General features: G+C 47.9%; 1 protein-coding gene across 5 annotated transcripts in view; it reads left to right on the top strand.

Annotated features, from left to right (window-relative positions):
• The window catches only part of MAP4K3 (mitogen-activated protein kinase kinase kinase kinase 3), a 960,603-nt gene that overhangs the window by 881,902 nt on the left and 64,204 nt on the right, over positions 1-14,497 (top strand). For all 5 annotated transcript variants that reach the window (XM_069235044.1, XM_069235047.1, XM_069235048.1 and 2 more), the window contains one exon: positions 721-813. In XM_069235044.1, coding sequence (XP_069091145.1) covers positions 721-813 — 93 coding nt within the window. The remainder of the gene's footprint in view (positions 1-720; positions 814-14,497) is intronic.

Genomic DNA, 14,497 nt, shown 5'->3' with positions numbered 1-14,497 from the left:
TCCTACACTTTACTAATGAAATGTACAAGTCCTTTCTAGTACCCAGAGGTCACTTTTGCTGTGTAGCTTTCTCCAAATGTTTATCAACTCTGATAACTAGAAGTATTGCAAGTCCTTCACATACAGGTTTAGATAGTGCCCATTTGTGAATTTAATGATGACATCCATAATAAAATCAAGTGATACAGTTAAAAATGTTTCCTTTTGAGTGGTTGTTGTCTTTGAAAATATTGTGCACGACACGTGGGCCTTGTCAACACTGCAGTGCAGTAGCAAAAGGTCAAAACCAAAGGATTAATTTAGAGTGCCTTTTGCCCAACTGGGCTAGGCTCTAACTTAGTGAAATAATTTGAGAAAGTGCATAGTTATCCCTTTTAAATCGAAATGCTAGTAGTGACACTTTCTTGTCACAAACAAAGGTTCTTTGTTAATCCATGTATTTTTATTGTGTTGGATCAACAACATTTATCATCTGTTGTATTGAGTCAAAATCATTGTGTCTTAAACTATGTGTTAGGTTCCATCAACCTTCTATACTTTTTGAGTTTGATTGAGTTTCAGAATGTACATGCCTGGTAAAAATGTATGTCAATTTGTGCTGAAAAAGTCATTATGTTAATAAAAGAGTTGTTGAAATTGTAAATTCTCTAACATATATTTTCGGTGTCCCTTGTCTGGCTTTAACTACCTTAACTTGTTTTAAACCCATTTTCTTCCTAGACTCTATAAAGATAGTAAATTTGCAAGGAAGGTTAAAATCCAGTAGAAAGCTCTCATCGGAACTCACATTTGATTTCCAAATAGAATCTATAGGTGAGTGGATTTTCAAAATGTATTATAACCTTTTTGTAACTCCATTGCTTGTGATGCTCACCTTTAATGATTAGCTCTTCTTGCAGATTCTTAAAATAAAGCACTCGTATCAGATTGGAACTGGAAATTACAGGTTCACCTCTTTCGGGAGTTGGCAGTGCCATTGGTTTCTTGAGTGTTATGTCTCCCATTGACACCACCCTCACCCTTGACATGAGCTCCCTTTTTTTCTGCCCCACACAGATGCTAGGATTCAGGGGACTTACAGAGTGTTCTCTGGATCTTTCCGCTTTTCTAAGCACCTAAAAAAAGATCATATGCACCAAATTGTTGCCAAAGTCCTTGGTTTTTACACCTGCAGCTCTTGCAAGAGTCAGTTGTTGGTAGTCAGGCCCTCATAGCTGCTGCGTCTGTTGTCTGGTTTTGTGGCCACTTAGATCAAAAAGTAGATCATGCCTTTCATGCTGCCTTAAACTAAGAGGCACATGAAGTTCATGCTGGCTTCTTCCTCAGAGGATTGCTTAAGATCCCACTTGGAACAACACCCCAAATGGGACTTCTCTAAATCACTTTTTAGGCCATTCTCAAAAGACCAGATTTCTGATGGATACTTCTACCTGCAGACTCCTCACCTGTAGAACAAACCCTGTCATTAGGCTGGATCTGGAAAACTTCAAAGCTGTTAAGTTGCCAGGAGAGGGTGCTGGCCCCAGTCGATGCTGTGAGTGACATCAGGAGATGTCATAAAGGGCCTGTCCGAGTGCCCTGGTCTCAGTTCCCTTATTACCGGACCTTTGACACAGATCTAGAGATTCTCTCCCTGAGGAGTTTTTTCACATACATTCCAACAAGTTTTGCAGTACCTTGTTTCCTCCCAACAATTCAGGGTTCAAACCATGTAGGGACTGTGAGGGACAGATGTGGATTACAGAACCCCATGCTATTTGTTTCTGTTAGGGTCTGACCAAGACGCCAGGACCCCGCTCCTCGTGTGTCTGCCTCACCCTCACAGTCAGGCCATAAAAGAGCGGGAGGCCAATTTTTTCATGGCTGAGGCTGGAGAAGGCCATCAAAGTCATAAACCATCCAGACACCATTCCTGGTCACCCTCATCCTCTTCAGCTGGTAAGACGAAAAAGAAGCACAGTAAGACTAAGAAGCACTACAGAGGTAAGTCACCACATCGCTCTCCATCTTCCACAGGACCTTCGTCCTCAGAACTGGAACTTGTTGACTTCACGTGGACCTGCTTCCGCCCAACCCTGCTCCTTCCCTGAACTCAGTTTCGGGGTAACCTCTATCCCTTGGCGCCAGCACCTCCATTGCACAAGACAAGCGGATCCTTTGATACAGCTTCCTGTGTTCCTTGCTTTCCAACTGACACCCCACACCATTGGAACCAGTACAGTCAGCACCCTGCTTTGGTATGTTTCAGTGCCACAACCGATGCTGAGGATAGCACCACCTCTGCCTCCACTGCCACCACCACCTCTGGCTTCAGATATGGCACCACCAGCGCTGCAGTCCTACGATGAGCCTCAAATGCTCTCTTACGGAGACCCAACAGCTTTTGGAAAAATAGGCATATAGAACCAGAATCCACAAAATCTTTCAGACAGATTCTACTTCTGTGTAATTTCTTCTCTTTGGAGGTCAGGGCCCTGGGTTTTCAGGGGTTGTCTTCTGCAAGTAGCTTGAACACTTCTCTTGCACTGGTTATGGCCTTCCCCACTGGGCCACCAATGCTTGAAGTAGTGTCTTTATATAAATTCATGTTAAAAAACAGAAGTTTTGGAACTTTAAATCCCCATGACAGTGATAAAAACCAATGTGCTTACTGAAGTTCTTTGCCCGCTTCAGCGACGTCTAAACCGCTTCTTCCTATTAATGAGGCCTTACTGGGAACCTATTATGGTGGCATGGGAAAACCGTGTTCTACCCCGACAGGCAACTGACTCATAGGTCATCATCAACCAGCTCCTGGTGACCCAGGCTGCCTGTTGACATACCCATCACCTTAAAGCCTCCTGTTCTGGGGTTCAGCCTGGCGGTACCTTTCCAATAGCTCGCTCCGATAAAGAATCAGTGTGTTTAGAGGCCTCAGGCAAAAAAGCCTTTTCTACGGGGAGCATGGCCTTGTCACTTTGTTTTATATACTAGAACATTTTATTGGCTTTAAAGACTGCACATCAAATAACACATGCACATAGCAATACAGTATAAAAGAAAAAGAAGACATAACAATACCTCCAATCAAATACAATTCACTTAGCATTCCAAAGCTACCTCCTGACCCTTCAGCCCACTCCATAGTAGGACCACCACTTACCCCAAATCCTGGCATTTTTCTGGGGTCAACCACATGCAGCGTTACTGGGCTCCTCTTGTTTGCCACACCAGTCCATTTCAGCCCTCCCTTCCTCAATGAAATGGACCTTGCGCACTTCCAGTTCTTGGCGATGTCCATTTTGGCAAGGACTATCCCAAGCCCGACTAGTGTTCAGTCTTCTCTAGAGCCCCCTGGGTAATCTTGGGTACCCAGTAAGGCTTTTTGCCCAAGCCGCCTACTATGAATCCAGAATTAATGAGCAGCAAATTCTCCTAGTTGTTTAAAATCACTAATGCCCTGCTAGAACCCAGATCCACTGGCCCAGACCTTAAACCCTGAAACGCCAGGTGTAACAACCTTGCCTCCTATTTTCACACAAAATAATTGACATTTATCGATCTTATCATGACACGGAGGGGGCTTTTGCCCCTAGTATCCAGTCTAGAAGCATGGACAGCAGAAACCAAGATCCTTTCAGAATTCCCTTCTCTATTGTACGAAAGCTTTGCAACTATTTTCAGCCAAGTTAAATCTGGCTCCCTTTGCGATCCTGTGCCCCCTAATATTCTATCCTTAGTCGCTTAACTTATTTTCCCTGTCCCCCTCAAAAAGGCCAAACTGTCTTTAGAAAAGGGAATGGTCCCTGCGGCGTGGAAGCATGCAATGGTCAAAGCCATCTTAAACCAAATGCAGATCCCACCAGTTTGGCAAATTATTAACCTATATCTCTGCTTCCAAGACTGAGTAAAGTGTTGGAAAGATACATAAATACACATCTCTCTGAATTAATTGAAACCAACAGTATACATCATCCCTCCCAAAACGGTTTCCAGCCCAAACATAGCACCAAAACCGCCCTTCTAGCGGTGGTGGAGGATGCCAAACTGAGGTCCGATCAAGGTGCATAATAGCCTTTATCCTTCTCAACACCATGAACCACAACATCTTTCTGGAAAGGATTTATAAGGCCAGAGTCACAGGAACTGCCCTGGAGTGGCTCAGGTCTTTCGTCTATGCTAGATCCTTCTAGGATTTCGAGAGGTCATTTTCTTCTGATACATTTCCACTCCAATGTGGAGTACCACGGGGTTCCTCTTTAAGCCCTACACTTTTTAATTTACATATGCAACCCCTTGCAGAGATTGTTAAACCATTTGAGATCTCCATAGTGTTGTACCCATTTAGTTGTCTTGCTCACCCCAGACCAGGATCTGTCTTCTCCCTTTCTAGGACCTTGTGTGGAGGTGATTGCCATTTGGATGAACAAATCCTGTCTGAAGCAGAATGGGAATAAAGCTGAACTGATGATTCTGGGGAACATTTGCTTCCCCCAAAGGTCCCTCAGGTGGCCGAATTGTGTAGGTCTGCTCTCTACCCTCAAAACATTCATAAAAAGTCTGTGTGTGGCTGGCTAAAACATTATTGGTGGAGACTCAGGCCACCAAACTCTCGGCCTGCTGCTTTGGCATTCTCCAAATCCTTCTGAAAATTCCCTCTGCTTCTCATGACATCAAGATGACTAGTAGTACAGGCATTAAATCTATCTTGCCTGGACTACTGCATCTCTCTCTTCCTGGGAGCTCCCAAAGCAGTCATTAGCAAACTACAAGTAGTGCACAATGCATCTGCATGGACACTTACAAATACCGAGACGTTCATCAGTGAGGCAAGGGGACCTGCACTGGTTGCCAGTTTCCAAGAGAATTAAATTTAAGGCTTTGTGTATTGCCTACAGAGCACTTCAAGGACAGGGACCTCTTATTTTCCATCAGTTCATAACCTTTTGCACCCCAAAGAGGGCCTTTATCCCTCACATCTGAATATCCAGAAGCAAATGCATTTTGCTTCATTGCCTCCACACTGTAGAACTCCTTGCCTTTGGCTTTGCAGTCAACTGGCAATGAATGTACTTTCCGGAAACTACTCAAAACGTGGCTGTTTGATAACTAACCCCACTTTGCAGGTTTTTAAGTCAATGTCACCTTATCCAGTGCTTTGATGCCCCTTGGTCGCCATGCACTCTACAAATTCTCTTATTTTAGTAAGTTGTTTTTGGCAAAGCTACAATCTGGTTTCCCCGCACCATGTGGTAAAAGTCCCCCTCCTGTTCAGGTCTTCTAAAATAGATGGGTATAGGCAGCTTGTGGGCTTTCCACTAGCACTGGAACGTTGGATAGGTATGATGGTGGTAGTAAAGTTAGATGATGCACAAGCATGCAGAGATCGCAGGGTGTGAAGTACCATTCTTATCTCCCTCCAGTCTGCATCCTCAAATGCCCCCACCCCCCAATCTTGTTCTCATGGACACAATAAGATCTTGGAAATGAAAAAACAGTGCTCTAGTGATTAGGGAATCACCTCTTTCCCCAGGACACCTATCAACATATGTACCTCCAGGAGTTTATATTCCAAGGCCTTTGCAAGCATCTCTCGATGATCGACAGTGTATGTTGTGAGTGCAGGTATAGGCAAAATTGTGAATTGTGCAAGTTGAATTCGGTATGAAAGTTAAGGCGGACTTCGTATGGGTGCACTCACATATGTCCTGTACCTGTGATAAACCTGATCGGTCCCATCCCAGGAAGCTCTCTAAAAGCATCACCTGTTCGAGCCATTGAACTGCCCAGAGTGGGGTCTCCAATGTTAACTCATTGATCTCACCCAGTCTATCTCAGTGCCGCTCTCCACATATGGAACACCACTCTAGTTGTCTTGTTATACTGTCAAGGCCAATCAGTGCTATTTCCCACCTGAAGAGGGGGGGTCCTTCCAACCCCCATGCATCCAGTCATTTACCACCAACATATGTGCAGTCCGGTAGTAGAAATGGACATCCGCCATGGTGAGCCCACCATCAGATGTGGACCATACTCATTTACTAAAGCATTTCTGGGGGCCTTGTTTGCACAGAAGAACCTGCATATGTTTGCCATTGGTGGATGGCTATCGGTTAATGCTGTGGGATAGGAAGAGGGAAGTTCTCGAGCATGTTAAGTATGTGCAGTCGGATCATCATCTTAAACAGTCCATCTCTCCAGGTCCTGCAGAGAAACGGTCGAAGGGTCAGGCTCCAGGTTAGTTCTGGTTGCAGGGGCATGTGTATCCCCAGGTACTGGAAGATTGGGCTGCAGGTCTCATCTCAGTGGTCCCCACACAGGGGGACCAGGAGGGATTTGGTCCAATTAACCCACAGGCCTGAGACAGATCCAAAAGTCTCCAAGATATGGATAAGGCAGGAACCCATCACATCTGGATGGGCCATAAATAGGAGGATGTTGTCAGAGTACAGGGCATTCTGATCATCCGTCGCCAGTCCCCAGTCGAATTACCAGACCTGTGCGTCACAGTGCATATATGTTGGTAATGGCACTATTACCAAGTTGAAGAGAAGGGAGATAGTGGGCAACCCTGCCTAGCGACCCAGTGAATCAAAAAACTGTAGTATAATGTTTCACTCACCCAGTCTTGGGCTGGAGGTTTTCCATATAGAACCTGAGGTAGGTCCTGAATCGGGGGCCAAATCCCAATTTGAACAGCACCTCCTTCAAGGATACCCAGTCCAGAGAATCAAGGGCTTTTTCAGAGTTGATAAGCATAAGCACTATGGAGCACTTCAGAGACCAGAAGCGAGCAAAGGCCATGTGGACTCTTCAGACATGGTGCAGTGCACTGCTATGTGGCATGACCTGACACTGGTCCGAATGGATCAGGTGGGTTAGCATGCAGAGGAGGCATTTTGCCAAAACCTCAGTGAAGAGTTACCTGTTACCTCACGATAGTCGCTAGGTCCATGTCTGGAGTGAAACAGCCCTTATCATTCCCCTCCAAATACATGTCCAGAATGGGTGGAGGAAACACTGCATGAAACTTATAGTATTATTCAATCAAATAACCATCCAGGCTCGGGGGCTTACCAGGGTTATGGTCAATAAGGGCTTCACTTACTTTCTCCAATGTTAACGGGTGACCCAGCTCGCCCAGCTCTAAACTCATCATTGGAGTCCTGGTTAAGTGCAATCAGCAGGGTGTCACCCTCTAGCTGCAGCCGGTTACCTGCAGCATAGAGGGGCATTAGTATTCTGCGAACGCCACGACTATCTCAAGGGCTGTTGTTACCACCACTCCAGTGTCATTGACAAAATGCGACACCACATTGTACTCTGTATTATTGTTAGCTAACCAATAGCATTCATATACCCTTCTAGTGGAGGCCCTTCAGCATGAACACCCCCCAGGCAGAGCTGTCGTAGGAAGTCTATCACCAAGCAACACCTCACCTGTTCCAACTGGTGACCTGGGTTATTGCATTCAAGTTTTAGGATGAAGGCATCAAGGTCTGAAATTTGTGCATATATTTCTGCTGTTCTTTGCCTCTGATGTAGGATTAGTCACTCCCCTTCATGATAGCTTTATAAGCTGTCCGTAGTGTCGCCACAACTGCACTGTCCCCTCAATGGCTTCCAAGAACGCTTTAAATTCATGGATCACGAATGGGAAAAAATGAACATCAGTTAAAAACTAACCGTTTTATCAGCCCTGGTATCAAAGTGAACTATGACAGTAGCAGGATCTGATATGAATTATGGGAGGGGTGGCGTACAGGAACTATTCCTGTGACTCTTGCAGCCCAGGGACTCTGTCCCATCAATCACTGTGAGCCCATGGAGAAGGGGATGACCCTCTGTTCCCTGTGTTTGAAAGCATCCGGCCACCCCCGGCGGCACCGGACGTTTAGGGAGAGCACCTGTGACTCTTGCTGCCCAGGGACTTCGTGTCCCATCAATCACTGTGAGCCCAAGGAGGAGGCACTGACCCGGTTTTATCTGCGCCACATGCTTGAAAGCGCCTGTCCTCCTCCCGCGGCAAAGGACACACCCGGAAAATCCAGGGCCAAGGACAGGCCCATCTGTGCCTGTCTGTGGCCAACCAAGGCTGGGTTGGGCCAACCCTCTTGGCTTGGTCCTTTGAGACCCTTCATATAAACTCCAGGTAGGAAATTTCCTTTTCCCCATATTAAATAGGCAAAGACTTTTTACTTCCCCTTCCCCCTTGGCTTGGTCCTTTGGGACCCTTCATATGAACTCAAAATAGGACATTTCTTTTTCCTCTGTATTATAAAGGCAAAGACTCTTTACTTCCTCTCGGTGCTACTGACAAAAAGATACATATGGTCTCCAATGCAAGCATAATTGTTTTTAAAAACGATGACATTAAGGGAAATGCGAAGGGCTAAGATATGCCCTTAAACGAAAATCTGGAGTTGCTAAAAAAAAAAAAAAAAAAAAAGCTTGATAATGTTGAATGAAAGGTCCGCATAGAACTCGGAGAAATTAAAGAGAGAGCTGCTGTGCTTGAAAATATAGCCAAAAATCCACAGGGCACACCCCAAAATGGAGCAGCTACACGTATAGAACCAACTACTATGATAGTAAACAAGCGTTCCTAAACTGGAGCCACATGCTAAAGAGAATTGGTCCGACTTAAAAAAAGAAAAAAAAAAAAAGTTGCCAACTGGATGTCAGACCACAGTTGTAACATCAACTTCCTGTATCAAGAAATAATCATGATCAGAAAGGTAAACTGGGTTGGGTATGCACGAAAAACAGGCCATGGTGACTGTATTATTTACAGCGTTGGACACCCAGCCCTGGTAAAGTCTCTCCTCAGTCTTTATCGCAGACAGCAGAATCAGAAGTGCCCTGAGGCGAAGATTGATGCTGTGCTCTTGGGATCCTTTTTCAAACCCCTATCATCCATCCCCAGACTACAAGATCCTCCAATGACATGACACATCATTGTGGCAATCATAGAATGGGCATCCCCTTGACCAGCTCAAATAGATTCACCCCCCTTTTAGGCTTCAGTGAACAAGGTCGACATTGGGAGGACTCTGGGGCACTGGAGGAAAATAGAGGGCTGTAAAATGCAAGAGCTGTGAAATGCAAGAGCTGTGAATGTGGATGAGGGGCAGAAAACAAGAGAGACACATCCAAATAGCATATTAGTTATTAGATCCTGTAACATCACAGGAATCAAAAATAAAATATATAACAGAGAATGGCAAAGCCACATATACACAGCGCAGCTGTTATGTTTGCAGGAAACCTGTCGCACACACAATTTCACTATTGATTTCACTATTGATGGCTTTGTCTGATAGAGACTTCTAGCTGCAGATTCCTTACCCTAGCTTACCTTAGAATGTCCTGGTGTCAGCTTGGAATCCGAAAGTTCTACTGAGCAATACCCTTGTGCGTGCTGTCAGGTGGCGTCATTCGGATCCGCGTGGCATCGTCATTGGAGCAGTCTCTGACGTCACGGTCACCTTTAAAGGCACTACACAGGCGTGCCAGTTAAAGCGCAGATCTGGAATCGGGCTACCTTCTGTCTTTTTTTGGCAGGCCTTTTTTTTTTAACCCCTTTGTCCAAGATTTTTTAAGTCTTTGTGAGATGGCGTCTAGGAAGACTTGGTTCAAGCCGTGCAGCACCTGCCACCGCGCCATGTCTGTGACGGACCCCCATAAGGTATGTCTCTGGTGTTTAGATCTATACCACGACTCAGTCGTGTTCCCATTGCCAGGCCATGGCTCTGAAATCCTGGAGGGAGAAGTTGCTGAAGCTCATGGCAACCCGGGAGTCTATGTCGGCTGGGGGACTCCTCGGAGGTCCCGGTGGAAGAGGAGGTCAAGGGACCGCTCCAGGAGCGCCCAGTCCTCCTCGTCCCACTGGAGGTCCTCCAGGCACCTGAGAAAGTGGCACTAGAAAATGAAGAAGTCAAAGCGGACTTCAACTTCATCTCGCCTGTCTCCCGACAAGGCGAGTCAGGAACTTCGTTCCAGGCACGGTTCTGTGGAGCTGTTGCGAGGGCCGTCTGGGAGCCCACCCCACCCCTTCCAGGAGCTGGAGCGACCCCTGCTCAGCTCAGAATTTTACGAAGCCGTGCGTCCCGTTTTGGAGGGGGCTGGCCCTGCCGACACGCCTTCGGGCCCTGAAGGGTCGGCATGGGCTCCATCAGGCTGCATGCCAGTGGCTTCGGCCTCAGCACCGATGGGGTCTCTTGGATCCGATATCGGATCTTGAACGACACAGAGTCCACACAGACGGCCTACTTCAGTGTGTCTCCATCGTCTACGCTCTTCACACCAACAGCACCCACCGGTAGCACGAGCCCTATTCTAATACCTGCTGATCCGGAGCCGGAACAGCGTTGCATGATGCTGAATCCGGCACCAACAGGTGCCAGGTCATTGCCTGAGCCTTTCTATGATTAGCCAGGCATTGGTGAGAATTGGGTGGGGTCTCAGGACCCTCTGGGGTCTCAGTTGGAGCAAATGGACTGGTATATGGAGTTAAGAGAAGTCAGTGGACTGGACACCTCTTCAGATACTGGCATGCTTTCACCTCCTTCGGTGGCTACGGAGGAAGGAGCATCGTATTCTATGGTGGTGCGTAGGGCAGTTGAGGTCCTGGACCTCGATGTGCCTACGGTGCCGATCAGGACTAACCTCCTGCCTGAGGTGCTTCAGCCAGGATTTTCCACATCGGAACCAATGTTACCCTTTAATGAAGCTCTCACGGATGTCCTGCTTGGGAAGTGGTCCAAACCCAGCACAGGGGCACCTGTAAATAGGACAATAGTCCGCCACCATCGCCTAGCTCCAAGTGATCTTAGCTTCCTCACATACCCAGCTTGGTGGTCCAAGCCTCCACTTCCCATGGTGCCTTCCCTTCTGCTTGACCAGCTTGGGAAGAAGATGTTTTCTTCCTCCAGCCTGGCATTTAGGTCAATAAACACCTCCTGCCTATTGGGCTGTTTTTCCAGTACTTTATGGGATACAGTGGCGCAGGTGCTGCTTCAGGTCCCGGATGGCGTGCGGTACACTCTCTCACAAGCAGTCAAAGATGGGAGAGGTGCAGCCAAGTTTACCATCAGGTTTGCTTTGAACGCGACTGACTCGCTGGGTAGAGCGATTTCATCGACAGTGGCCCTTCGTCGCCACGCCTGGCTTCGTACAGCTGGCTTTTCTGGGGATGTCCAGGCAAACCTTATGGACATGCTCTTCGATGGGTCTTTCCTATTAGGTGAAAAGGCAGCCTCAACACTGGAGCGCTTTAAGAACTCCCAGGCTGCAGCCAAGTCCTTGGGCCTCTCGGAGACCCCACACCAACAGTCTGTCTTACACCCCTTTCGAGGCTTAGGAAGGGGTGGGGTACCACGCCGTCCACACACCAGCCACCGTCCTCCATCAGGTCAGCATCCTGCACGGGGAGGAGGTTGTGGTACCTTAAGACGGAGAGGGTCTGGCTAGAAGTCGTCCACCACCCAGCTTCCCTCCTCCACAGCACCCAAGTACTCCCAGTGTGATTCTGCAAGATGACACGCGTCCAGTTGGGGGAAGATTCAATTTCATCTCCCTCACTGCCGGTCCATAACATGGGACAAATGTGTCTTACAGATCATACAGAAGTGCTATTCTACCACCCTTCTTTTCCTCCCTCTATGCCTCCGTTAAAAGAACGGCCGATGGAGGATTACATAGTCTTGCTCCGTGAGGAAGTCTTGGATCTCTTATCTGAGGGAGCCATATAAAGGGTCCTGATGTCAGAAGTAGGCAGTGGTTGTTATTCACGCTACTTTGTGATACCCAAAAATATCAAGGGTCTTCGACCTATTCTAGATTTTCTGGGGCGTCAATCTCTTCCTAAAAAAGGAGAAATTAAAAATGCTTTCTCTAGCTCAGGTCTTTTCTGCCCTAGAACACGGAGACTGGATATTAGCGTTGGACTTGCAGGATGCGTATTTTAACATCCCTATCCTGCCTGCCCACAGGCGTTACGTGCAGTTCAAGGTGGGTACAAGCACTTTCAGTTTACCATGCTCCCCTTCGATCTCACCTGTGCCTCTCTGGTGTTCACCAAAGTGATGGCAGTGGTAGCAGCTCAGCTGCGCAGGTTAGGGGTTTCAGTCTTCCCCTACCTCGAAGACTAGCTGTTGAAGGCGGACTCGCCCCAGAAAGTCGTCTCCCACCTTCAGACTACGGCGAACCTCCTGCAGACGCTGGGGTTGACTATAAACGTGCCAAAGTCACACCTGACCCCGTCTCAGTCGCTCTCTTTCATCGGTGCAGTTCTGGACACAGTGCAGTTTCTGGCTTATCCTCCCGAAACGCGAGTCCAAGATATTCAGGCTATGATTTCGATCTTTCGGCCTCGGTCTTGGATTTCGGTCAGGCTGACTCTGAGGCTGCTGGGCCTCATGGCCTCCTGCATCCTGCTAGTGACACATGCCAGATGGCATATGCGGGCTCTGCAGTGGGACCTGAAGTTCCAGTGGGCGCAGCATCAGGGGAATCTCTCAGACCAGGTCCGGATCTCGGAGGGGACTGCGAAAGACCTGCAGTGGTGGCTTTCAAATCCCCCATTGGGTCCATGGCAGATCCCTCTCCCTTCCCCAACCAGTTCTATCTATAGTGACAGATGCGTCACTTTGGGTTGGGGTGGCCACATGGGAGATGCAGAGATCAGAGGACTCTGGTCTCCTGTGGAGTCTGGGTTCCATATCAATCTGCTGGAGCTCCGGGCGATCAGGCTTGCTTTGAAAGCATTCCTTCCCTCTCTCAAAAAGAAAGTGGTGCAGGTGTTCACGGACAATACTACTGCCATGTGGTATCCAACAAACAGGGTGGAGTAGGCTCCTTGACTCTTTGTCAGGAGGCATTACACTTCTGGACATGGCTGGAACATCAGGGCATTACCCTGATGGTTCAACATCTGGAGGGCAAACTCAGCCGTCTATGCACAGCCAATCACGAATGGCGTCTCCATCCGGAGGTGGCGCAAGGTCTCTTTCAGCAGTGGCGAGAGTCTTGGTTAGATCTGTTCGCCTCTGCGAGGAACGCGCAGTGTCAGCGGTTTTGGCGTTGGAATTTCCAAGGCGGCACTCGCTCGGGGACTCTTTTTTTCGTCTCGAGAGGAACTCCGGCCTCTTTTAGGCCTTTCCACCTTAACCTCTTCTGCCCAGAGTTCTCAAGAAAATCAGGGACGACCGGGCCCAAGTCATCTTGGTGGCTACGGACTGGGCACGGAGAGTATGGTATCCAGAGCTATTGAGCATGTCTATCGATCCTCCACTCAGACTGCCTCTTCGGGCGACTCTTCTGTCGCAGCAACAGGGGACGGTTCTTCACCCGAATCTGTCCAACCTCCACCTTCATGCTTGGAGATTGGGCGGCGCCAGTTGGCGGCTTTTGCCCTTACACCCGAAGTCTTCAATGTTATCTCGGCAGCCAGGCGTCCATCAACCAAAACTGTATACGCCTGTTGGAATAAATTTGTGGCATGGTGTACCAACAAATCTGTTGATCCCCTTTCCGCCCCTCTATCCGAGGTTCTTCTGTTCATTCTTTCTTTGGCCCAACAGGGCTCTGCTTTGGGCACCCTTAGAGGGTATTTATTTGCCATTTCCGTCTTTCTTAGGCTACCTGATCAGCCCTCACTCTTTAAATCTCCTATTGTGAGTAGATTCCTAAAAGGTCTCACCCGCTTATTTCCTCCCACTCCATTTATCATGCCTCAGTGGGACCTTAATCTTGTACTTACTTACTTGATGTGTACCCCCTTTGAGCCAATGCATAATTGTCCCTTGCGGCTCCTCACCTTCAAAACTGTCTTTCTGGTTGCTATCACCTCTGCCCCCAGGGTGAGTGAGCTTCAGGCCCTTTCCTCAAAACCTCCATACTTCTCAGTGCACCCTGACAGAGTTGTGTTGCGCACTAGGGCTTCCTTCCTTCCTAAGGTGGTTACACCCTTTCATGTAGGCCAGTCCATCACTCTGCCTACTTTCTACGCACCCCAACTTCCTTCCCATGAGGAGGAGAGACTCCACCGTCTGGACCCAAAAAAAGCGTTGGCGTTCTACCTCAATCGTACCAAAGATTTCCGGGCGGATGATCAACTCTTTGGGTATGTGGGTGCGAAAAAAGGGAAGGCGGTGCAAAAGTGAACCATCTCTCGATGGGTGCTTCTTTGCATCAAAATGTGCTACGCTCTGGCCAAAAAGCAACCTCCTGAAGGCTTCCGTGCTTATTCCACCAGAGCTAATGCTGCTTCCACTGCGTTAGCACACAGAGTTCCTGTCCTGGATATCTGCCAGGCAGCTACGTGGGCATCCCTGCACACGTTTGCTACGCAGTACTGCCTGGACAGTCAGGTCCGTCAGGATGGCTATTTTGGTCGTTCGGTCCTGCAGGACTTCCTATTATGCCACCAAGGATGGCATTGCTTGGGTATCTATTCTAAGGTAAGAATCTGCAACTAGAAGTCTCTATCAGATGTACAAGTTACTTACCTTCGGTA

The sequence above is a fragment of the Pleurodeles waltl genome, chromosome 5 (assembly GCF_031143425.1).
Source record: "Pleurodeles waltl isolate 20211129_DDA chromosome 5, aPleWal1.hap1.20221129, whole genome shotgun sequence".
NCBI classification, from domain to species: Eukaryota; Metazoa; Chordata; class Amphibia; order Caudata; family Salamandridae; genus Pleurodeles; species Pleurodeles waltl.
The sequence above is the reverse complement of the archived record's forward strand: the minus strand, read 5'-3'. Positions and strand labels throughout refer to the sequence as shown.